General features: G+C 39.4%; 1 protein-coding gene across 1 annotated transcript; it reads right to left on the bottom strand.

Annotated features, from left to right (window-relative positions):
- Positions 1-427: 427 nt before the first annotated feature.
- On the bottom strand, positions 428-22508 carry LOC121370522. Its single transcript, XM_041495809.1, has 3 exons — positions 22455-22508; positions 20209-20273; positions 428-13103 (listed from the first exon to the last, which is right to left on the bottom strand). The coding sequence occupies exon 3, from the start codon at positions 13050-13052 to the stop codon at positions 2673-2675; it is 10380 nt and encodes a 3459-aa protein (XP_041351743.1). The 5' UTR covers positions 13053-13103; positions 20209-20273; positions 22455-22508; the 3' UTR covers positions 428-2672.
- Between the last annotated feature and the right edge of the window lie 1835 nt (positions 22509-24343).

The following is a 24343-nucleotide window of genomic DNA, read 5'->3' as shown; positions in this document are numbered from 1 at the left end:
TTCCCTGTTATGAGTGACAGCTGGGGTAATAAAAATATATACAACACATGATATGACTCGTATCTGGGGCAGTCTCTATCCGCGCATAAACATTTAATGACAATGTGTCACATCATTGTTTTTGTCTCAACACTTACTACTATTACCATAAATATTCTGAACGCTAACCCCCGCTGCCATCACCTCTCTCTCTGTCCCACTCCCCCACCCCCCTCTCTCCCCCCCCCACCCTCTCTCCCACTCCTCTCTCTCTCTCTCTCTCTCTCTCTCTCTCTCTCTCTCTCTCTCTCTCTCTCTCTCTCTCTCTCTCTCTCACACACACACGCCGCAAAATTTAATTAGCGTTATGGCTATTATGGCTATGTATACATCACTGACTAATTACTGTAACTAGAAATAATATATGACATAAAAATCAACTTTATCATTAGTCATACATATATTTTATTTCACCAAGTCTTTATACAACTAGAACATAACTATTTTCTTTATGTTAAAAAAGATGCAACAGTACACACATACAAACGACAAATACATAATAAAAAGACATACAGACAATAACATACATTTCATATTACATAAACGACTAACACGTATCATAACGTATGTCTTAAAATGACCTAAATACAATAACACGCATTGGAATGACCTAAATTCAATAACACGCATTGGAATGACCTAAATTCAATAACACGCATTGGAATGACCTAAATTCAATAACACGCATTGGAATGACCTAAATACAATAACACGCATTCCAAAATGAGTAATAACAACACTTATTAAAATGACCCAAACACAACAATAAAACACATTAAAATAACAGAAAAACACACGAAATAATAACAATGTCAGCACCTACTCATTTTGCTAACTTAACGCATACCATATGCACCATTGTTATTTGTTAATACAAATAACAAATATCTTCAAATAGGTGGGGAGTTTTGTTTAACGACACTACTAGAATACCTTGATGTATTAATCATCGGCTATTGGGTGTCAAACATTTAGCAATGTTCACATTTTGTCTTAGAGGGGGAACTCAATATACATTTTTCCATTAGTTGCAAAGGACCTTTTATATGCACCATCCCACAGATAGCACACGCCACGGTTGATATACCAGTCATAGTGCACTGGATGGAACGAACAATGGGTAACATATTTTGAAAACACTGGGTTATAATGTAAACACTATAAGGGCCAATGTACTTGCACTTTTTAATGAACAATTTGTAAAGATATTTCTATATTGTATTTTCATTTTTAAATGAAAACTTATTTTCAGGTAAATTGGGGTTTTTAATAAAAAATAAATGAATAAAATTAAATTTTAAAACAGGGACACAGTAATCTATGATGATATCCAGCCAAACAGAACGTTTTAAACTAAACAAATTTCGGGGCGGAAATTCCCCACCACATCGTTGAATAACAAATGAACAAAATTGCACTAAATGAATACATTACAGAATATTTCAATGAGAATATTTTCTTTTAGTGACTCATCTCCCCACACCCAGACCCACGATTCCTTATTTTCCCCACCCATTAGTCAGGCGTGTTTTAGGGGGAGGATTTCGGGGGTCGAAACCTCTCACTGTTCATGCAAATTTTATTTCTTCTTAACATATTATTTTCTGGAGGAGCATTACTCGGCCCTGATAAAATTCCTGCACACGTGGCTGTTGTTATAGGCTATGAAGAGAGTCTGTAGCACTACCACGATTGTAAAAACATCTGTCATAATGGTCACGACATTGCATTTTATTCCTAGCGGTTATTTCCAAAATTCTTCATAAAATTCCCTTTTAGTTTATAATTACCATGTCAGTTTAGCTGGACAAACCATATATATATATATATATATATATATATATATATATATATATATATATATATATATATATGATTAGGTATGCCCCCGTTTTGTCAACTACCCTCTCCCCGACTAAAATGTGGTTTTCTAGCATTTGGAGAAATAGTTTATTTCTACTATATGTGTATAAGAAGACAAAAAGAAAATTATGGACCTCCAATGTAGATTGTGGTCTTGCTCCACCACTCACACCCCACCCCACCCCGGTTTTTACCCACCCTGGTTTCTACATGCCTTTTATATTTTTAAACACAGGTGTGTCGAATACTACGTTCGACTATTGTTATAGTGATAACGAATCATTAGCTAACTCATTTATCCTACGTTTAGACTGAACTGTCCTTTAAACAGGTGCTTGTTCACATGATTTTCTTTAAACCAAGTACACTTTGCAATATATGAAAGATATCATAATCGACTTATTTTGGGGAAACAGAATACCATCTACCCTCTATGAACAGATGTATCATAACGTATCTTATACCATATATCACTGTACAATAAAGAGCAAATAACAGCTTATTTATTGTACTCAGGAACTATAATGTTCGTTATGGACAGGTTCGACTGTATATAATAAAGAAAAGAACCCAAAACATTAGCACAGTGCCAGCTTATTTGAGAATCATACTCTAAGTACAAGTGACTGTCATATAAGTGTCTCTTCAAACACGGTTCAATATAGTGTAAGTATTGTAAGGGAGATAACCACTATCCTATTTAAAAGGAAAATGCCAGTTATCTTTTTCACTAAGGAGGTAACTACTATCCTTCTGAGTCGTTAATGTACTCATTTTTTACTCATGCGTATATCGGAGCTGACGTAAGATGGAATGGAGCCTTGGGACGGACGCGAGTATACACTTAAATCTCGGTTTTCCAGATTAAGCTTCACGTCATATCCCCTGATCCTTTGTCCTTTTACACTAAGCAGTCGGACCTCATTGTCATCCTTATCATGCACAAAGTCTTTGATCAACTTTTTGGTGTCTTTGGACATCTTCTTTGAGTCTAGTTTTTTAGACGTCATCTTCACATTCAGTGCATATTCAATGTTAAGTACCAAAAGACCATAATGTATTTTCTTCTCTAGATTTGCCACCAACAAAGCAGAAACCAAAGCCTTCTTCGCTACCATAGATGCTTGACGACTTAATGCCATGTTCAAATGTTTCTCAAATATTCTCTCTGCCTCTGAATCACCTGTTTTTGTATGAGCTAACGTTTTCCTCATGAACTTTTCTTCTTTCGAAAAACGTTGTTTCAACAGCTCATCCTTATCGTCTTCTAACTGAGCTTTTAACCTTGCAAGCTCTTTCTCGAGCCGCGCCCTATCAATCGCATCACGTTTGGATCTGTCAAGAGCTTCAAGCCTTGCCCGTTCAGCATCTTCAAACCTTGACCTTTCCTCTGCGTTAAGTACACCAAGCCTCTCTTTTTCAAGAGCTGTAAGCTTTGCCCTTTCCATGTCTTCAGCTGCTTGCCTCTCCAGTTCTTCGAGCCTTGCCGTCTGCAAGGCAAATTCTTCTGCTCGTCTATCATCCTCGGCTCTTCTAAGTTCTTCAGCTAGTAGAGCCTCTTCAAGTCTTCTCGCATCTTCTGCTCTCCGCAGTTCTTCTGCTCTCCTAGCTTCTTCACTTAAACCTTTCGTTATGGAAATAGTAAAATCATTGACGGATCTGCGAATGGAGTGTGGTGAACCATCGGGTCCATAAATTACTTTACAGGAGGTGTTCGATCTTGAATCCCCTGGCCACCGTACATTGTGACAGCTATTAGGATTGTCAAGCTCAGTTTCGTACATAGCATTATACACTGCTTCTTTAAGGGTATCGATGACTTCAATACCAAACAAACAGCCAAAAACATCGACCAAACAACGAGGTGTCCGTGGATCTTGCTGTGAGGTGATTAACTGGTTCTGCACATCGCACACTACTTTGTCCATTACCTCCTCGACCAACCAAATAGCATGTGCAGCAATAACACTGTCCATGCTGCTTCCTTTGTTCATAGCAGAGTTACATTCCTTTTGGTCAAGCCTCGCTTTAATTTCGCAAACCACTGCATCCAGGAATAGAGATGTAAGTTTTTGTGCTTCTGTTTCATGCGTTTCTCCTGCACATTGCCTTTCGCCCTCACAACGTTGTCTGTATGCATCCCCGCACAGACTCTTGGACTGATCTTCCATGCTTCCAGATAGGACGACTTCGTTTGCAAGCCTCTCTTTCGTTATTACTGTAATATCCTGTAAACCAGAGTCCCCTTGTTCTCTCTCCAGTATGAAGTGCAGTTCCTTTTGGGACGATTCTATAGCCCATTTAGCTACACAACCTGCTGTCTGTGAGAGGCTATTACACTGTTTCCACCTCGAACGGCATGGTGCACCAGCAACTTCAATGTGAACCTGTCGTGTATGGGACCCTGAGGTACGCTGGGGAATGATTACTGTTGAAGTGTTTGGATTTGATATTGAAGTGTGCTGGGGAATAATTATCGTGGAACCAGCCGAAGATGAGGGTTTACAGACGTCTGTATTTCTAGAAATCCGCTGATACATTGAAGCTTTCCCATCGTCAATGAATTTGGTTTTCGTTACCCTATCAACACTGTGACTCAGAGCTGGCGGACACACAGTTTGGCATACAACTGGCGGACACACAGTTTGGCATACAACTGGCTGACACACAGTTTGGCACACAGTTTCGCTGACAGGCTGTCCACAAACACTACGACACACACTTTGACAGGCAATTGGGGCGCATATGGCTTGGACACGGCAGCAGACGTTGTCTGGCAATGCATTTATTTGTCGTCTTATATCTAAGATAGCAGCATTCAAGGAATGTGCGATGATTGGGTGCACATTTTCGTTGACAAAAGACTCCAGGTGAGATACAGTGCCTTTAATTCTTGATTCAATAGTATGCAGTATGTGTGTCTTACTGACTGTTACATTCTTTCCATGATCACTGCCTTGTGAAAAAACCTGAGTGTTTGTATCGAATGAAGTATTCAATTCTGAGCACTGCGTTGTTGAAGATGATCTAAACCTGATGGAACCTCTTTCCGCTTTGTCACAAAATGAATCGCTGAGCATATGAGCTTTGTAAATTTTCACTGTTGGTTGTACAGGCACGCGAATCATATATATCGCATACTCCAGGTGTTTTAGTTTTTTTAGTACTTCTTTTGGATATATTTCTTCTTCCACGCTTCTGTATTCGCATAGTGAGATGGTGGATGTGTGGGAGAAGAATTTGTTGATACTTCTCCTCACAGAAGAGGTACTTTTTGCTCTACGCCTAGGACACGGCATGTCCAATATATCATCCTCAACATCTTTTAAGTTCACTGCAGACATCTGACGAAAGAGTTGTCTAACATTCTCACCCTCATCTCGACATCTATTTCTAGGACTTCGAGAATGAACTCTTATTGAGTGAACGTTTGTCAGAGAATCACATTCGTCAAGGGACAATGAGCTGTCGGTTGAACATACATTTATTTTAGTGATCTTTGTATAAGATTCACATTCTTCTGGACATCCAAAGCCAGGTGATTTCGAATGTATAAGTACTCCACGAGCATTGCCGAAGGAGTCATCTTCATCATCACAGTAGTCTTCAGATGATTCTGAACACTCCCTCGCGATGTAAACCTTTGTGCATGTGTCATTATTGATAATAGATTTAGGTGATGATTCGTGCACACACACTTCATTAATTTCTGTGACCGACTGGGATCTTCTACTAACTTCAGGTGAACATCTTCTACTAATTCTAGGTGAGCATTTTCTACTACCTTCAAGTGAGGATCTTCTACTACTTCGAGGCGACGAAACAACAGTGACTTCCTTAATCTTTGTGACTGACTCAACCCGTTGAGGGGATATGCTTACACTTCTAGAAGAGGACCTTTTGCTAACTCCAGGCGATGAATGCACACTGACCTTCGTGATAGACTCAACACTCGGTGAGCATTTTCTGCTGCATCTTGGTGATGAATGAACAGACACTTCATGAATTTTAGTTACTGACTCAGTGCGGTGAGGTGATCTGCAACGACTTCCAGGTGATGACGAATGCACGCTTATTTCACGAACTTTCGTCACGGATTCCACACACTCTGGAGACTTACCACTACTCGACCTTGAGAATAAACTTCTTCTTTCGTGAACAGAATCATTGGGGGATCTCAATGTTCCACATTCATCCTGGTTATCGTCCATGGCTGTCCACTGGTACTCATATTCACTTTTCTGTGATCCCCGTGACACAGTCTGTAGAACGAGCTCTTGTCTACCTGGCGACTTTGCGCGCTTTTTGAAACATATCCTGAAGCAACCTGGTTTCGGTGACCTTGACCCACAGCTTGAATCTTGAGACCTTTCCTCCACACTTTTGTAAGTATATCGAGATAAGCCGGGTCCCTTTGGTTGCTCAACAATCACAGATTCCTCACTCTGCCACCCTTTGTTTTTCAGACCACCAAACTGTAGCTGGTTGCTTTCCACAGATGATCTATACATCTCTTGTCCACTCTGTAGCGTGAACTCACTTGGCTGGGCAGTGTCCATGCAGATCACGGCTGAGGGTCCAGGACTGATTTCTATGGTATCAGTTTGAAATTGGTTTCCATCACTTGTTGTGACTACCCACGACTGGACGACATTGTTTAAGTCATCACAAACTATGTTGCTGACCGTTTCAGGTGTTATCCAATTAGCTTGACATGCTCTGTCCTTTCTGGCTGAACAGATGTCTACAGCATTTGAAATACACTCAACAAGAACCTGATCCACGACCCCATCATCCACTGGGCAAGGTGAACAAATTATTTCATTTCTACTTCTGCTTTTACCGACAGTCATGTTAGCTCCAAAAACCTCGATTATTACCTTTGAGGCACTGCGACTACAACATCCGGACCCCATTGAAACTGAATCACTTTTTTGTACTTTAATATCAAGCACCATTGATGTATTGGGAATAGCAATTCTTACAGAGTCTGATTTCGTATTGATGTTTGTAATCTTTGGTCCTAGTTCACTGCACAGTGGCATTTCCGTGAAGCTATTACATTCTGGTAATGGGTTGCTAAATGTGTGAAACGATGCACAGGACAAAAACGAAGAGTGTGCACTGTCAGTAGGATCAAGTGATGAGGTGCTGTACTCTGCTGGCATGACACCAAATGTTATGCCATTTGCGTTTCTATTTCCTACTCGTCTTCTACACATTTTGGGAGAAAGCTGGGTTCTAGACATCCTAGAAGAGCAGAGCCCAGATGATGAATTCTTATTTCCTAAATTGATTCTTAAGATCTTGGGAGAGCGTGTGCCAGCTGATGAATTTGTATTTGTTAGCTGGGTTCTGGACATTCTTGGAGAGTTTATTCCAGCTGATGAATTTCTATTCAGGAGCCGGGTCCTGGACAGTTTGGGAGAGCATAACCCAGTTGATGAATTTTTCTTTGCTAGCTGGGTCCTGGATATCTTGGGCGAGTAGATCCAAGCTGATGAATTCCTATTTAGTAGCCGGGTCCTGGACATTCTTGGAGAATGCATCCTTGTGGATGAACGGTTCAGTACCAGCTGGTTTCTTGACGTTTTGGGTGATCCTATATCTGTTAATGAATTCTTATTTCCTACATGTTCCAACTGGCATTTGGGAGAAGAGTCTTTTCCAGGTGATGTTATGAACTCTAAGGCATCTTGTTTACCACCAGCATTGCTTTTATTTATCTTTTGTATCAAACAAAGAGGGTTTTCATCAACACCAGGGCATGAATCAGCACCCGTATCTTCATGTTTATAACCAAGCACTGTTTGGTCACCATCCCCACATTCGTTTTGTTGAACTATTTGGTTCGATAGTTCATCTTGTTTGCTCTGTGAACCATCAACAAGTGAATCATTTATAGTAAGTTCTTTTATCAATGTAACATCACCTCCTGTGAAATCTCCTAAATCACACTTTGATGTATCAGAAGTATTTGGGCTGGTTAATTCTTCTGATGCTGACATCTCCACACTTGGTGTTTCCTTCTGTTCATTGTGCATCAAGGAATGTGCGCTTCCGTAATCAAGGCTGACCAATTTGGTGGCTTGATTCTGCATATCGGGAACTGGCCTATTGTCATTCGAAATGTTACTTTCTTTTTGCATTACAATATCAGACACATCACTGGCTGACACAGCTTGAATAGGGTCCTTCGTGGTAATACTACTACTACTACTACACAGCGATTCCAAAACTGTTGTATATTCTGGATTGGGATAGTCGTCTCCAGCCGAACATATCTCCAGTGACATATTATCCATATTACATGCTGCTACGTGAGCACAAGCTGTGGAATCGTGTGATGACTGCGGCAGTCGCCTGTCTGCAGATGTTTCACATGCATCTTCTGTATCTCTCTTTGATTGTCCATGTGCTGAGGATTCTGGTATGTTTTGAGCATTGACTGACACAGTTGTATCTGGTATATCCTGTGCATTGATCAACATAGTTTTATCTTGTGTATCTTGTGCAGTGGATGACACAGTTTCATCTGATATTTCTTCTGCATTGACTAACACAGTTTCATCTGATATGTCTTTTTCATCAACTAACACAGTTTCATCTGATATATCTTGTGCAGTGACCACTATAGGTGCATCTGATATATCTAGTGCAGTGACTAACACAGTTGTATCTGATGTATCTTGTATGTTGTCGAACTCTGTTTTATCTGGCATATCTTGTGCAGGTACTAAAACAGTTTTATCTGGCATATCTTGTGCAGTTACTAAAATAGTTTTATCTGGTATATGTTGTGCAGTGACTAAGACATTTGTATCTGACCTCTGTACTTTTACTGACTTTGGTGACTCACATTCCACATCTTTGACATCACCAGCCATGTGTGCCAAGGTCACAGCACTTAAACCAGCAGGACTTGATGTTGAGACAGTGAATAGACATGTGTCCTTGGTCGTATCATCTGTTATATCATCTATATTAACGTTTGTGATCTGGTGACTTGGTAGCAATGATTTACATTCAATGGCTTTATCACTAGTCTTGTTGTTACTTCCAGCTGCTTTAACTCCTTCGTCTCCTTCATCTCTGGTATCCTTCTCAAAACAATCAGACATTGGCATTACAAAACCATTTACTTGACCAGAGTCATATGCTGGTGATACTGGGACAGTAGGCTTGAACACATTGCTGTTTTCTTTAGTGACTGGAGACTTTGCCTGATCAACATCCACGCTGCCATATGGTGACAGGTTACAAGACAAAACACTTTCTGTACAGCTGAATACAAAGGTTTCAGGAGAAATACCAGCATTGCCATAACTGCTATCCAAAGATGACATTATGCTACCAAAAACATCATCATTGTCGTAACTATGTGGTGTGAAGTTACCAGCAGAGTTGCTGGGTTTTCTTCTACGACCTGTAAATCCATCACCAGAATTATTAGGTGTTATGCTATGAACAGAAAAGGTATCACCAATTTTGCTGGGCGTTATGCTTTGAATAGACAAATCACCATCAGTGTTGCTAGGTGTTACGTCATGAACAGTGAACTCATCACCAGTGTTGCCAGCTGTTACGTCATAAACAGTGAACTCATCACCAGTGTTGCTAGGTGTAATACAGAAAGCTGTAATAAAGTTATCACCAATGTTTGTGGGTGTTCTGTTGCAATCAATATCATTATTATCAGTGTTTCTGTGTACTCTACTGTCAGCACTAATGTCATCTCCATTATTGCTAGGTGATCGACTACTCACAGTAAAATCATCAACAGTGCTGTCCAAAGGTGAAAAGCATTCACAATCGATGAAGCTTTCATCCAGGTTGTTAGTACAGGAAGTCGTTCTATAAATGTTATAACCGTTACCAGCTTTGACTGCTCCCGGTGACTGCAACAATTTGCATGTAACAATACTTTCATTTGTGTCACTCGATGACGACCACGTGTCACAGTCTGTGAAGTTCTCCCCAACTTGACTGTTAAATGAAGGAGTTCTACAGGCAACAAATGTAGCATCACTGAAATGTTCCCCAGCGGTGCTAGTGCACGATGGTGTTCTACGAGCAGTGGACTTACGAACATTGTTGGACCAAGATGCCGATGTTTCACAATCGATAAAATCACTATTGTTTGATGGGGTTCTACAAACACTGACGTTGCCACCAGCGTTGATATTAGTGAATGACGTTGCACAATCAATGAATGTCTCTGTGCTGCTGCTATTAAACAATGGCGTCTCGCAATCAGTGAAATTGGTGTCAGCGGTTTTGTCAGACAATATCTTTTTGCATTCAGAAAATGTACCCCCATTATTACTTCCCTGTGTTGGCGTGTCATATTCACTAGCATTAATACTTGTGTTAAGAGGCAACAAATTTCCTTCCCAAATGTCCAAGTATGTGTTAGGAGATTTAAGGTTTAAATATGTTTCTTCATCAAACGTTCTTTCACTGAAATTATTGCTGGATATGGACTTGCTTCTACGATCAGTTACATCACCTGAGCTGGATTTGTATCTACCATCAGTTGCAACATCACTTGAGGTGAACATGCTTTGACATTCCACATATCTGTTCGGAGATTTGAGATCTGAAAATATTTCTTCATCAAAAGTTCTTTCACTGAAGTTACTGCTGGATATGGACTTGTTTCTGTAATCAGTTGCATCACCCAAACTGGACACGTGGTATGTGCAATCAGTTACAACATCACTTGATATGAACTGTTTTTCATAACCACTTAGACCATCACACAGGCTGGATTTGTTTCTATAATCAGTTACATTCCGCGAACCAGACACATTTCTACAATCAGTTGTATCATGCGACGTAGACTTGTTTTTATGATCAGTTACAACATAACCTGAATTGAAGTTGTTTCTATGATCAGTAAAATGACGTGAAGCAGACACGACGTAGTCTTTACAACCAGATGTATAACTGGAAGGGGACTTGTTGCTGTGATCAGTCACCACATCACCTGAACTGAAATTGCTTCTGTGGTCAGTTAAATTGTGTGAAGCAGACAACATGTCTTTGAAAACAGATGTATCATATGAATTGATTTTTTTTTTATAATCAGTGAAATTACGTGGACAGGACATGTATCTGCAATCAGTTGTATCACGTGAAGTGGACCTTTTTCTGTGATCAATTACAACATGTAAACTGGACACGTTTTTACAATCAGTTGTATCAAGTGAAGTAGACTTATTTCTATGATCAGTTACATCGTGTAAACCGAATATTGATCTATGACGAGTTGTACCATGTGAAGTGGACATGTTTCTGTGATCAGTTACAATAACACCTGAACTGAACTTGTTTCTATAATCAGAAACATCACCGCGTGAACTTGGCGCATTTGTAAAATCAGTTACATCACTAGAAGTGGACTTGTTTCTGTCATCAGTTACAATAACACCTGAACTGAACTTGTTTCTATAATCAGAAACATCACCACGTGAACTTGGCGCATTTGTAAAATCAGTTACATCACTAGAAGTGGACTTGTTTCTATGATCAGTTACAATATCACCTGCACTACATTTATTTCTGTAATCTGAGACAACATCACGTGAAGTAGACATCTTTGTATTTTCAGTTACATCGCTTGAGATGGATGAGTTTCTACACTTGGTTCCAACAGAACGCGATGCAGATTTTTTTCTACAACCAGTTAAAGTATGACATGGGCTGGACTTGGTTCTGTGATCCATTACAACACCTGATTTGGGTGTATTTCTATAATCAGGTGCATCGCGCAAGACTGGCCTTTCTTTATAATCAGTTACAACTCCACCTGAACTGGACATGTTTCTATAATCAGTTACAACTCCACTTGAACTGGGCGTGTTTCTATAATCAGTTACAACTCCACCTGAACTGGGCGTGTTTCTATAATCAGTTACAACTCCACTTGAACTGGGCGTGTTTCTATAATCAGTTACAACTCCACATGGACTGAGCTTGTTTCTATAACCAGTGACACCTCCACCTAAAGTGGACGTGTTTCTAAAATCAGTTACAACTCCACTTGAACTGGGCGTGTTTCTATAATTAGTTACAACTCCATTTGAGCTGGGCGTGTTTCTATAATCAGCTACAACTCCACTTGAACTGGGCGTGTTTCTAGACTCAGTTACAACTCCATGTGGACTGAGCTTGTTTCTAGACTCAGTTACAACTCCATGTGGACTGAGCTTGTTTCTATAATCAGTTACAACTTCACGTGGACTGGGCGTGTTTCTAGACTCAGTTACAACTCCATGTGGACTGAGCTTGTTTCTATAATCAGTTACAACTCCACGTGGACTGGACGTGTTTCTAGACTCAGTTACAACTCCACTTGAACTGGGCGTGTTTCTATAATCAGTTACAACTCCACGTGAACTGAATTTGTCTATATAATCAGTAACTTCTCCTGAGCTGGACTGGTTTTTACAATCTGTTAAAACATCACATGAAGTGGACCTGACTCTGTGATCAGTTAAATCAGAATGTGAACTGGACTTGTTTCTATGACATATACTTCTGTTGTCGCCTTGTGTATCACGTGAACTGCCTCTGGAAACTGATTTTTCGTGATCGGCAAAGTAATCAAGGTTTCTTCTAAACGCCTGTTGCATGCCCATCCTGCTACTTGGCGATATTAGATCAGCAATGGGTCTGGTCCCCGGATCTTCTGGGGGAGGTGTCGGTGAATCAAGATTATAGGAGCCGAACATCGCAGAATCTTCACGCGGCGTTGTAGCACACGCATTCACTAGATTAGCAATGTTCTTTATACTGGGATAAGCGACGTGTGTGGGAAAGCGACTGCCGAAAAGATCTCCCGGAACGCTCGTTTGAACGAGTACGCAACTGGGTTCCCATATTTGCTGCTGGGGGCACAGCTCTGGTGTGGAAGAATCTAAATTGACTGAAAATGAAGGAGAATCTGGCCGATTCGTAACTGAATTTTCTCTTTGGCAATAATTTTGCGGACTTGTTGCATAATTATCTTCTTTCTGGATATAATTTAACGGACTTATTGCATAATTATTTTCTTTTTCGCATCCTCTTGGGTCTTGTTCGTTTGGCTGACCAAACAACTGAACAAACGTGTCTTCAAGTTCGCGCCCTGATCTTGGATACGTCATTGTCAGGGTGATAAAACAAGTCTTTCGTTGGAATGGTATCCTTCATGTATTCTGAAAGAAAGCAGAAATGGAAAACAACATTGAGTCTGATTTATGAAGAAGGTTATAACAGCACAACAATAAAATATATATAAAATAGATGTACATTATTGTTCATGGCCACAAATCGATTTTAGCGTTAAGATCACCTTAAGTACATTAGGTAGTTATGCACGCACTTAGGGTGATCTTAGTGCTAAGACTGCTTCGTGGACCCCGTTTTACAAAGTGATCTTAGCGCTAAGATCACCTTAAGTGCATTAGGTAGTCATGCACTTGTGGTCATCTTAGTGCTAAGATTGCTTCGTGGACCCCGTTTAACGAAGCGATCTTAGCGCTAAGATCACCGTAAGTGCATAAGGTAGTCTTGTTATGCACTTAATGTGATCATAGCGCTAAAATCGCTTTCTAAAAGAGAACCCAGAACATGAATAACATTCCTTCAAAACTGGCCGTAATGGATCAATTTCTTACACACCCGTGTGAGAGATCATCCTCTCCATCATACGTTGGAGATTACTTTTAAGACTTATGATTGGTTGTTCCACGGTGATGACCCGGTCGCCACAGCCATACTAACCAATCAATTAAGCACGATCGAAACTTAATGCATTTTGACACATAAGTTATCCAGGACCTGATTTCCCTGTGACGCATATACGTTAACTGCAAGCGCAAGCGCCGTAACTACGTTCCAGTTTAAATTTGTTTTAAGCCTTTTTCTTTCTTTTTTAGAATAAGAAAGAATTAGAATGCTATATATTCATGCCCGTTAGATATCATTTACTTTACAACTCGTCAACTCGATTTTGTTCGTTAGATACATTTTGAAACAATTCGTAAGATAAGTGTTTTTTAAAGGCCACTCATGTAGTATTCTAGATGTCTAGTGTAAATGTTAGTCTATTACGGCCAGTTTTGGACTAGAATTAAAACAAAGGTGGCACAAAATATCATAACCTTGTGTAGCCTTTTGAATAGGCAAACGTTTAATTGCTAGAACATTTATTTGTGAAGATGTTGACAACAGATATAAAATAATACCTTTTCTATTCACCAGAGGCGGATCGGGGGGGGGGGGGGGGGGGCATGGGCGATAGTTGTAATTTTATTATATATTACTTTTCTTTCTTTTTTACGATCCCCCTCCAAAACTCCCCTAAAGTTCCCTTGACATTCTACCTCACGTCACTCCCCCCCCCCCCAATGTATTTTCTGGATCCGCCACTGTTCACAGATCCATACCTAGAGTTGGGTAGGATCAGCTGCACCCCACTGCCCCGCACAATACAAAATTGTGACTTGTTTAAAGGGACATTCCTGAGTTTGCTGCAATTTTTAAGATGTTATCGATTAACAGAGACTTTTTAACGATTGTAATTACATATCAAATATATTTATCTGCATATAATATTAGTGGCTGTATATTAAACGTGTTTCTGATCGATCTAATATTTGTACCAGCTTAAATTTCATTTTATTTCCTAAAAAAAATTAAAAATTCGTACGTACCAAATTATTTGAAGACAAAATCCAGTTTGGGCTTCTTGCAAATATTACGACGACCAGAAACACATTGAATATACAGACAATGATATTCTAAACAGGAAAATATATTTAATATGTAAGTTTAATCGTAGAAATATTTTAGTAGTCGAAAACATCTTACAATGCAGCAAACTCAGGAATGTTCCTTTAATTAGAAGAGCTTTTTTTTTTGTTCTGCTGGAACAGATCCTGCCAATTGCCCCTGCTAACCTTTCATGGCGACCATATATCTTTGGTACTGTATCTCGCCATACTGTCATTGTTATACCTCTAACTTTACGAAACAACGCTATCTCACTATCTCACAGGCGTCGGAAGCGCGCGTGCGTGTGTGTATGTGGGTGGGGGTGAGGGAGGCCTGTGTCGCTACTTGACGTATCCTAACTGGGATGATTATGCACCCCCCCCCCCCAACACACACACACACACCCCTCAGCTGAAAGGCGAATTAATAAATAACAAGCCCCATTCCGACGCCTGTGTAACGATTATTTGATGTTTAACCTTTCATGACGGCCCGTCGCTGCTGCGTTCACGTTTACAGTTTAAACACATTTAAAGCTGCAGTGCCTGGAATCTTTTATTATTATTATTTAAAGGGACATTCCTGAGTTTGCTGCATTGTAAGATGTTTCCGACTAATGAAATATTTCTACGATTAAACTTACATATTAAATACAAGTTCTTGTTTAAAATATCAGTGCCTATATATTCAATGTGTTTCTGGTCGTCTTAATATTTGTAAGAAGCCCAAACTGGATTTTGTCTTCAGATAATTTCGTACGTACGAACAAAATATATTTTAGGAAATAAAATGAAATTTAACCTAATACAAATATTACAACGATTCAGAAACATGTTTAATATACAGTCACTAATATTTTGTGCAGAAAAATATATTTGATATATAATTACAGTCGTTAAAAAATCTCTTCTAGTCGATAACATCTTTAAAATTGCAGCAAACTTAGAAATGTCCCTTTAAGCATTTAGAACAGCTAATCCAATTACGTTTGGTGCATATAAGACGCCGCACTCCGCATTGGTTTCACTACGCTGGCTAAACCAGTTTAAAATGTTTGTGTTAACGCGATCTTTTCACCATACCGGTTTAGGTAAACCGGTGTAGCTAAAACACTTCGGTATTTGGTGTAGCTAAACTGGTAAAACTAAACCAGTTTAAAATGAATGTGTTAACGCGGTCTTTTCACTATACCGGTATAGCTAAACCTGCCCTGCGAACTATTTGATTGGTTCCTGACATTGTCATTTTGTTTACAGTGAAGCGCATAAACCAGTCTGGCAATCTAATTAAAATTAGCTCCACTATTACATGTGGATCTAACACCAGCCAGTTGGAGCTCATGTCCACCAATCAAAACCTTACTTGCAGAATCCTGCCAGTGATTTAAAAATAATTTAAAAACATTCCGAATTATCCTGAGGGTATACGACATGTTTCGTGTGAATTACGAATGCCTTAAAACATGTTTTATTTTATAAAATAAATAATTTGTAATGTAAAACTGATGACTGATTTAGTTGGGGTTTTTTTATAAATAAATAAATAATTTTTAATGTAAAATTGAAGACTGATAACCCACCCTGTACGTATTGGTATGGTTCGCTGTACTGCGGCCACTAAAATAGACTCGCCCGATATTTTTAGAATTTGTATGCTCCCAAATAACGTTATAAAAGGCGAAGTCTGATTGGTCAATATTTAAATTATTATTTACAGACGAAATGTTACCTGGACATTGGGGACTACGCAGTGTTGTTAGTTTTAAATCACTGGCAGGATTCTGCAAGTAAGGTTTTGATTGGTGGACATGAGCTCCAACTGGCTGGTGTTAGATCCACATGTAATAGTGGAGCTAATTTTAATTAGATTGACAGTCTGGCGGACGTTTATCTGCTCGGTCTGATTGGACACAGCCCAGTTTAGCTAAAACACTTCAGTATGCGATTTAGTTAAACTGGTATAACTTTAAAAAGTTTAAATGCATGTGTGAACGCAAACCGTTTTAATTGAACTATAGTAGAAGGCTAAGGTGAAAGTTACGTCACAGTCAAAATAAGCAGTACATGCGCTACGAACGGCCTAACAGATATGTAGTCCATTGTTGTTTTGATGTCTTGCGCAAGTTCGGATAACTACATTTCCGCCTTATTCCGGTATAGCTATTACGTGTGTGAACGCTCGTCATTTCCAACAAAATGTTTGAGCTAAACCAGTACAGTTACACCAGTTTAACTTGTGTAAGTGTGGACACAGATTATCTCACCATATTACCATAATTATATGGTCTCTAACCTTACATGACAACCCTTGCACTTCAGCGGGAGAGTTGCGATGGCTCGCGCGATCCAATTATCCAATTACGGTTCAAGTACGTTGTCATGGGCACACACAGTGGGGGATCCAGAAAATACATTGGGGGGGGGGGAGGGGGCAATAATATGAGGCGGAATGCCAAGGGAACTTTGGGGGAGGTTTGGAGGGGGAGCGTAAACAAATGAAAATTAATATATATACTACTCAAAAGAATTTAAGGGTCAAAAATGTATAACCAAATACGTTTCAGAGTGTATTAGATTGATGATGTAAACTAAACTAAAAATTTAATTTATTGTTCCATATTTACAAAAACCCACAAATAAACGTCACTGTATACAAGAAAGTCACATGACATGCTGTCAAAGTTGAAGGTTGTCAAACATGGATTTTACACATTAGAACATTCGTTTAATAGTGTGTGAATCCACCCCTGGCGCGAATACACTCGACACATCGTTGCCTCATGCTGTTGATCAGACGTCTGAAGAACTCTTGGGGAATGGCCTGCCACTCTGCCATAAGAAGTTGACCCAGATCATGAAGGTTGGCCGGAGGGGCATGGTTATCCCGAACTCTCCTGCCTAATTCGTCCCAGGCGTGCTCTATTGGGGCCAAGTCAGGCGAATATGCTGGCCAATCCATCCTGGCGATACCTTGTTGTCTGAGAAAGTCCGTTACCACCCTGGCGCGGTGGGGTCTGGCATTGTCATCCTGCAGAACTGCCCCGCCGCCAATCTGCTGAAGGCCTGGGAGAACCAACGGCCGGATAATCTCATTCAGATAGCGGATTCCATCAGATTGCCATCCACCACATAGAGGGGTGTCCTGTGGTGGATAGAGATGCCGCCCCACACCAAGACGCTGCCACCACCGAACCGGTGACGTTGTCTAACGTTAACGTCAGCGAAGCACTCCCCAGGACGTCTGTAGACACCAACCCGACCGTCGTTGAACTGGAGACTAAACCTGGACTCATCAGGGAACATCACTCGACCCCACTGAACACGTTGCCACCGCAGATGAAGTGTGCGCCAGTGACGTCTGGCCGTTCTGTGACGTGGTAGGAGTGGTGGTCGAACAGCCTGGCGACGGCAGCGTAGATTATTGGCTCTCAGACGATTGCGTATGGTTTGATCAGACACTCGAGTTCCAGTCGCAGTCCGCAGATTGTCACGTAATCGGCGTGCAGTGGTTGTGCGTTGACGTAGAGTCATATTGGTGATGTAGCGGTCCTCTCTATTTGTAGTGCTTCGGGGTTTTCCCGAACGTGGACGATTTCGAACAGAATTCGTTGCTTGGTACCGTTGCCACAGTCGGCCAACGACACTCTGACTGACACCAAGTCTCAGAGCAACATTTCTTTGCGTATTGCCATCCTGAAGCCAAGCAATAGCCCTTCCTCGATCTTCGATAGTCAGTTGATGTCGTACCATTGTCGAATTTGGAGTGTGCACCGTACACGAACGCAAGCTCCAATTATACGGAAATTCAGCATTGGGAACATGGAATACACATGCAAAGCGTGCAAATGAAGCGCTTTGTGAAAAAGCAAGTTATGGGCACTTAGCAGACCTTTCGCTTTCGCCATAATTTACGTGCAAATGTAAGCATGTTTTCGCCATTAGAACTAGTCGACAGTGTCAATGACAGTGGATTTTAATTCATTTATGGGTTGCTGAGACCCACTTTCGTCAAAATGGAACAATACCATGCGTGACATTATGGTCTAGCTAATATAATTGACATTCAGAAAATAATGTCGAAAATATCGTCTGACCCTTAAATTCTTTTGAGTAGTATATATATATAATAAAATTAGAACTATCGCAAAAATTAGACACCCCCCCCCCCCCCCCCCCATATCCGCCTCTGAAACATCTCAGCTATCCGGTCCAGGGCCCCGTTCCACGAAGCAATCTTAGCCCTAACATCAACTTAAGTGCATAGGTTAGCTATGCGCTTAAGGTAATTCTAGGGCTAAGATCGCTTCGTGGAACGGGCCCCAGGACTGTTGGCTAGATCAAGTTTGACCTTCATGTGAATTTTATTCAAGAAACATAACACTGTTAAAATGTAATTTATTCATGTTTGACAGAGTTATTGCCCTTGAACTTTGTGACGCCCAACAGAGGACATGTATTGCTTTAGCAGAACTCTCAGTTTGTTATTACGGGCGCGGATCTAGGGCTGTATTATTTGTACAATCATCATAACGGGGTGGATGCGTGCTAACACTAATATAATGCATTTCGGTGGCGTTGATACTGAACTCCTTTGAAAACACACCATTTCAGTTGTAAAAAGGATACAAAAAAAAAAATACAAAAAATTATACATTAAATTTTTTAATAATGTGTGTATAACTGAATATATTCTAGTAGGCAACACATAACTCCAGGGCCCAATTTCACAAAACATCGTAAGCCAAGTTTTATACGTAAACGTAAATGTACGACAAAACCACAATTCTTATTACAATTATAGTACAATAAATACAGTTAGAAGAACACATATTTCATTTTCTTTTGGCCTTAATGGTGTAATTTTGTGCATAAAATAGATGTCAAACACGTGTAAACGTACAACCGGTATAACTGCTAGTAGTAGAAAAAAATTACGGGGCCAACTTTACGAAGCCTGTTTTTCTTAAACGCGGGTGTTTAAAGGAACATACCCTAGTTTTTAAACACTAAGGCATATTTTTGACTATTATAACCGTTTTTGATAACTGAAATAATACTTTACGGTTTAGATTATCAATTTCCGTACATTCGAAGTGTTTTTGGTCATCCGTGTATTTTTATTATCACAAAATGCATTTGTCATATTTTTAAAACGAGCGTCTGAGAAGTAACAGTTATGGAGTCACATTTTAATCTATTTTTAGAGGGTATTTCACCATTTCAAAGTCAACGACTCGTATTTCACTGAATTGTAACTGTATCCAAATGTGTTACAGGTTTGTAGATTAACTAAACTTAGTGTTAATTTTCACGGGTTGAAACTAGGGTCTGTCCCTTTAAGTATAGTATATGTAGTTACACGCGTGTAAGTCTAATGCAGGCTTCGTAAGTTCGGCCCACGGTGTTTTGTGAAATGGGCTCCTGAATTATATACAAGAGTTAGCGTTAGTGTGTGTTTTGAAGTAATAATAACTGAAAACTGGGTATGGCGTTTGCAATGGAGTTCAGTATATATAAAAATTGAATTCAGTTCAGTTATACCCACCTTGAATAATAATTGTTGAGCCGTCTTGTATGACTTTGCATAGATCCAAAGGACATGCGCGAAACCTTCAAAACAACCGAAATAAAAGGCCAGATTTACAAAGACTTAAATCACATCCGACATTATAGTTTTTGTTTTCTTTTCGGTTAAAGTTTGTTTTTAAATAAATAGGCTTCGAATCGTGAGGAAATCACAACTGCGTTTAAAACAAGACGCGGGATTAAACAGGGGCGTAAAGGTGTTAACCACTAGTTTTGGTCAATCAATTATTGTGGTGGATTTAGGGTGATGGACTTGACTATGAGATGCCATGTTTATTAACGTTACCGAAATAGATTATATTAACGTTTAAAACAAACACATGTTTAAAACACACACACACACACACACACACACAAGAGAGAGAGAGAGAGAGAGAGAGAGAGAGAGAGAGAGAGAGAGAGAGAGAGAGAGAGAGTAACAGACAAACAGAAAGATGGGGGGGGGGGGGGCACTAACCACTATGAGTCGTGATATGGGGCAACAGGCATTGCAAATATAAAAGGTGGCGATTGCGATAATACACAATGCTGAACAAGGCTGAGTGCGGTAAAAAGGATTTCAATGCGATAGTCTCGACTGCTCTGATTTTTTTTTGAATTTTTTGTTGGGGGGGGGGGGGGGACTTCTGCTCCTAACGGTCTGTTTATGCCCCAATTCGGAACTGTATTCGCAAAACCAGGTGCGTGTTCTGCAAGTTTAGCAGAGTGGATCTAGATCGTGATAAACTAAGTTGTTAGAGGGTCCAGTCATGCTTCCCCGGAAAATATATGGGGGGGGGGGGAGAAATTAGCTTGAGCTGGTGTGTGTGTGACACCCCCCCCCCCCCCCCCCACACACACACCTGATAAGTATTGTCTTGTCTAACCACTCGGTTAATAACACTGAATGCGGCGCATTTTCTTCTCTTTTCTTTTAAACGACTCCACTCAAGCTAGTGTGCAGGAATTTTAGCAGGAAGGGGTCTAGACTGGTTAGCGAAATTTAAAGTGTGTGTTTGGGGGGGGGGGGGGGGGGGGGGAGTAGCTTTTGGTCGAGTCAAGCTCCCCGGGAAAATATACTGAACAAAAATATAATGAACATTTGCTTGAGCAGGGAGGGTTTTTGACTTCCGAAACCCTCCTCACACGCTCCTGCCACCGATAAATTTTCGATTACACAATCGGTTAGAATTGTTAATTTTAAAAGGATTTGGATTATGAGGGCCATGCGACTATTGTGTTCACAGGGATGGAACCTTTATTCCATTAATTGTACCTTTAATACCCGTTTATTATAGGTTTTCTCTGTTATGTACATACGAAAACAAACTGAAACTCAAGCACATTTACATGATCTAAACTGTAGGTACAATTAGTTAATATTTTTCGACAAGCGATTATGAACTTTTACAATCGATCATCACATCGCAAGAGCCGAACCGATAAATTTTCGATTATAATCGATTATTGGAACATTACTACACTGACATGCAGTTTTAAAGAGGAAACCCGCTACGTTTTCCATCAGCAGCAAGGGATCTTTATATGCCCCTTTATCACAGACAGGACAGCACATACAATGGCCTTTGATATACCAGACGTGGGAAATTGGGGCGGGACGTAGTCCAGTGGTAAAGCGTTCGCTTGATGCGCGGTCGGTCTGGGATCGATCCCCGTCGGTGGGCCCATTGGGCTATTTGTCGCTCCGGCCAGTGCACCACGACTGGTATATTAAAGGCCGTGGTATATGTTATCCTGTCTGTGGGATGGTGCACATAAAAGATCCCTCGCTGCTAATCGAAAAAGAGTAGCCCATGAAGTGGCGACAGCGGGTTTCCACCCTAAATATGTGTGTGGTCCTCAATCACGTCCGACGCCATATAACCGTAAATAAAATGTGTTGAGTGCGTCGTTAAATAAAACATTTCCTTCCTTCGTGGGCAACTGGTTTGGACGAGGGGGGGGGGGGGGGTCAGTGGGTCCACCTATTATTAAAAACAGAGAAATGCATAATTCTTATAAATGTATTTAAAATACAACTCATGAGTTATGTTTTAATACGTTTAATATTATGTGTAGTCGGTTGTGGCTGATGGGCAGTCGATAAAGATATTCTGAACGCAAGCCGCGAACGCTACTGATGCAAAAACCGGAACGCAAGCACGCATCGCATCCAGTGTTGATGGGCTCTTAAAAATTATAAAGACCAACATAATTTTAACTTACCTTATCGCAACCACCCTGTCGGCTGAAACACATTACACTGGAAGGACAATAAAATGACGTCACGACGATGTACTTCGTTTGGAGTCAGGTACGTCATTTATCTTCGTAACGTCGGTAAAAGCATTCGGAATTCCTCGGCGGATTAGACGACTTGTAAAATCGACCGAGGAGTTCCGAAGATCATGTACAATATACCTTGTTTATCTGTGTTTATTTTTGGTTGAATAATAATAATAATAATAATAATAATAATTATAATAATAATAATAATAATTATAATAATAATAATAATTTTCTTCTTTTTCTTAAAAAAAAGGAAAATAAAACAAAACACGCATCGCTTTTCCAAAACATTTACTTACAGATTAACAGATGACTTTCACATCAATAAAATATGACTGAACATTATAAACAACACAATCAACATATTTGAAGAACAATAATGAATTGAAACACAACATAATGATTACCTTAGTAATAAGCCGATATTTTGTTTAAAGCTACTTGTTCAGATGTTAATATATACACCCTCATCCATATAAAACCAGTGGTTGTGTCCATATGGAGCATACTTGGACCATTTTTATATAAGAAAGTTAAATATTTAAACTTGTGGAGAATAACAATGATTATTCTACTTATGGTGTAGAATAATGTTTTAAAATGCAACACTCGGGTTATTCATAAAGCGTTTGCTTGTGTGTGTATATATATATATATATATATATATATATATATATATATATAAATTGAACGAACCGTAATATGACGTGATGATATTAATGTTCAAAAGGAAATATTATAAGTAGCTGACAAAAGCATATATTTTACAGTGAAATTAAATTTTAATTATTGTCTTAATTTATTATTATTATTATTATTATTATTATTTTAAAATCTGTTAACATAAACCTTGAATATTTTAGTCATCTAGCAAAGCAAACTGTAAAACAAAATATTTCTTCAGTGCAAATTGCAAGAGACAATGACAAAGAATTTCTTTATTCAATAATACCAATAACATAATTATTTTAATTAATATTGTTTGTTTTGTTTTTGTTTTGTTGTTGTTGTTGTTGTTTTGGATTTTGGGTGGGGTTTTTTTTTTTAGGGTAATGGATAATGGACTTTCAACCATCCATCCACATCTCACCCCCCCCCCCCCCCCCATCATATTATCTGTTATGAAACAGCTTTAAGATAATCCAACTTTATTAAACAATAATGAAAAAATCCCCACCCTTTAAAAATAAACATAACACAGTAAACTCAACTTGATTTTATCTTGATGTGTGAAAATGCATTCCACTTGTTTAACAAGGCCTAAAAATGTGTATGATATGCAAAACCAAATTAGAGAGGATAGGCTAGCTTTGAAAAAAAATCTAATTTTTTTTTACTACATTTTACCCCTACTGACAGAAATAAAATGTTATTGTCAAAGAGCCAAAAAATACACTCAAGACATCTAACAAAGCATGTTACTACAAATAAAACCTATATAAAACAATATTTAAAACACATAAATTTATTTTTTAAATATTGCAATGTGCCGTGAACCCATCAGATTCTGAGAACTTTGTTTCCTAAATAATAGTAATCATAATCATAATAATGAAAGAAAGAAAGAAGTGTTTTATTTAACGACGCACTCAACACATTTTATTTACGGTTATATGGCGTCAGACATATGGTTAAGGACCACACAGATTATTATTTTTTAGAGGAAACCCGCTGTCGCTACATAGGCTACTCTTTTACGACAGGCAGCAAGGGATCTTTTATTTGCACTTCCCACAGGCAGGATAGCACAAACCATAGGCTATGTATAAAACTCAGCACTTTACATTATCAGTATTACGACAAATTATTACCTACCCGGTAGTACA

This window comes from Gigantopelta aegis, chromosome 1, assembly GCF_016097555.1.
Source record: "Gigantopelta aegis isolate Gae_Host chromosome 1, Gae_host_genome, whole genome shotgun sequence".
NCBI lineage: Eukaryota > Metazoa > Mollusca > Gastropoda > Neomphalida > Peltospiridae > Gigantopelta > Gigantopelta aegis.
The sequence above is the reverse complement of the archived record's forward strand: the minus strand, read 5'-3'. Positions and strand labels throughout refer to the sequence as shown.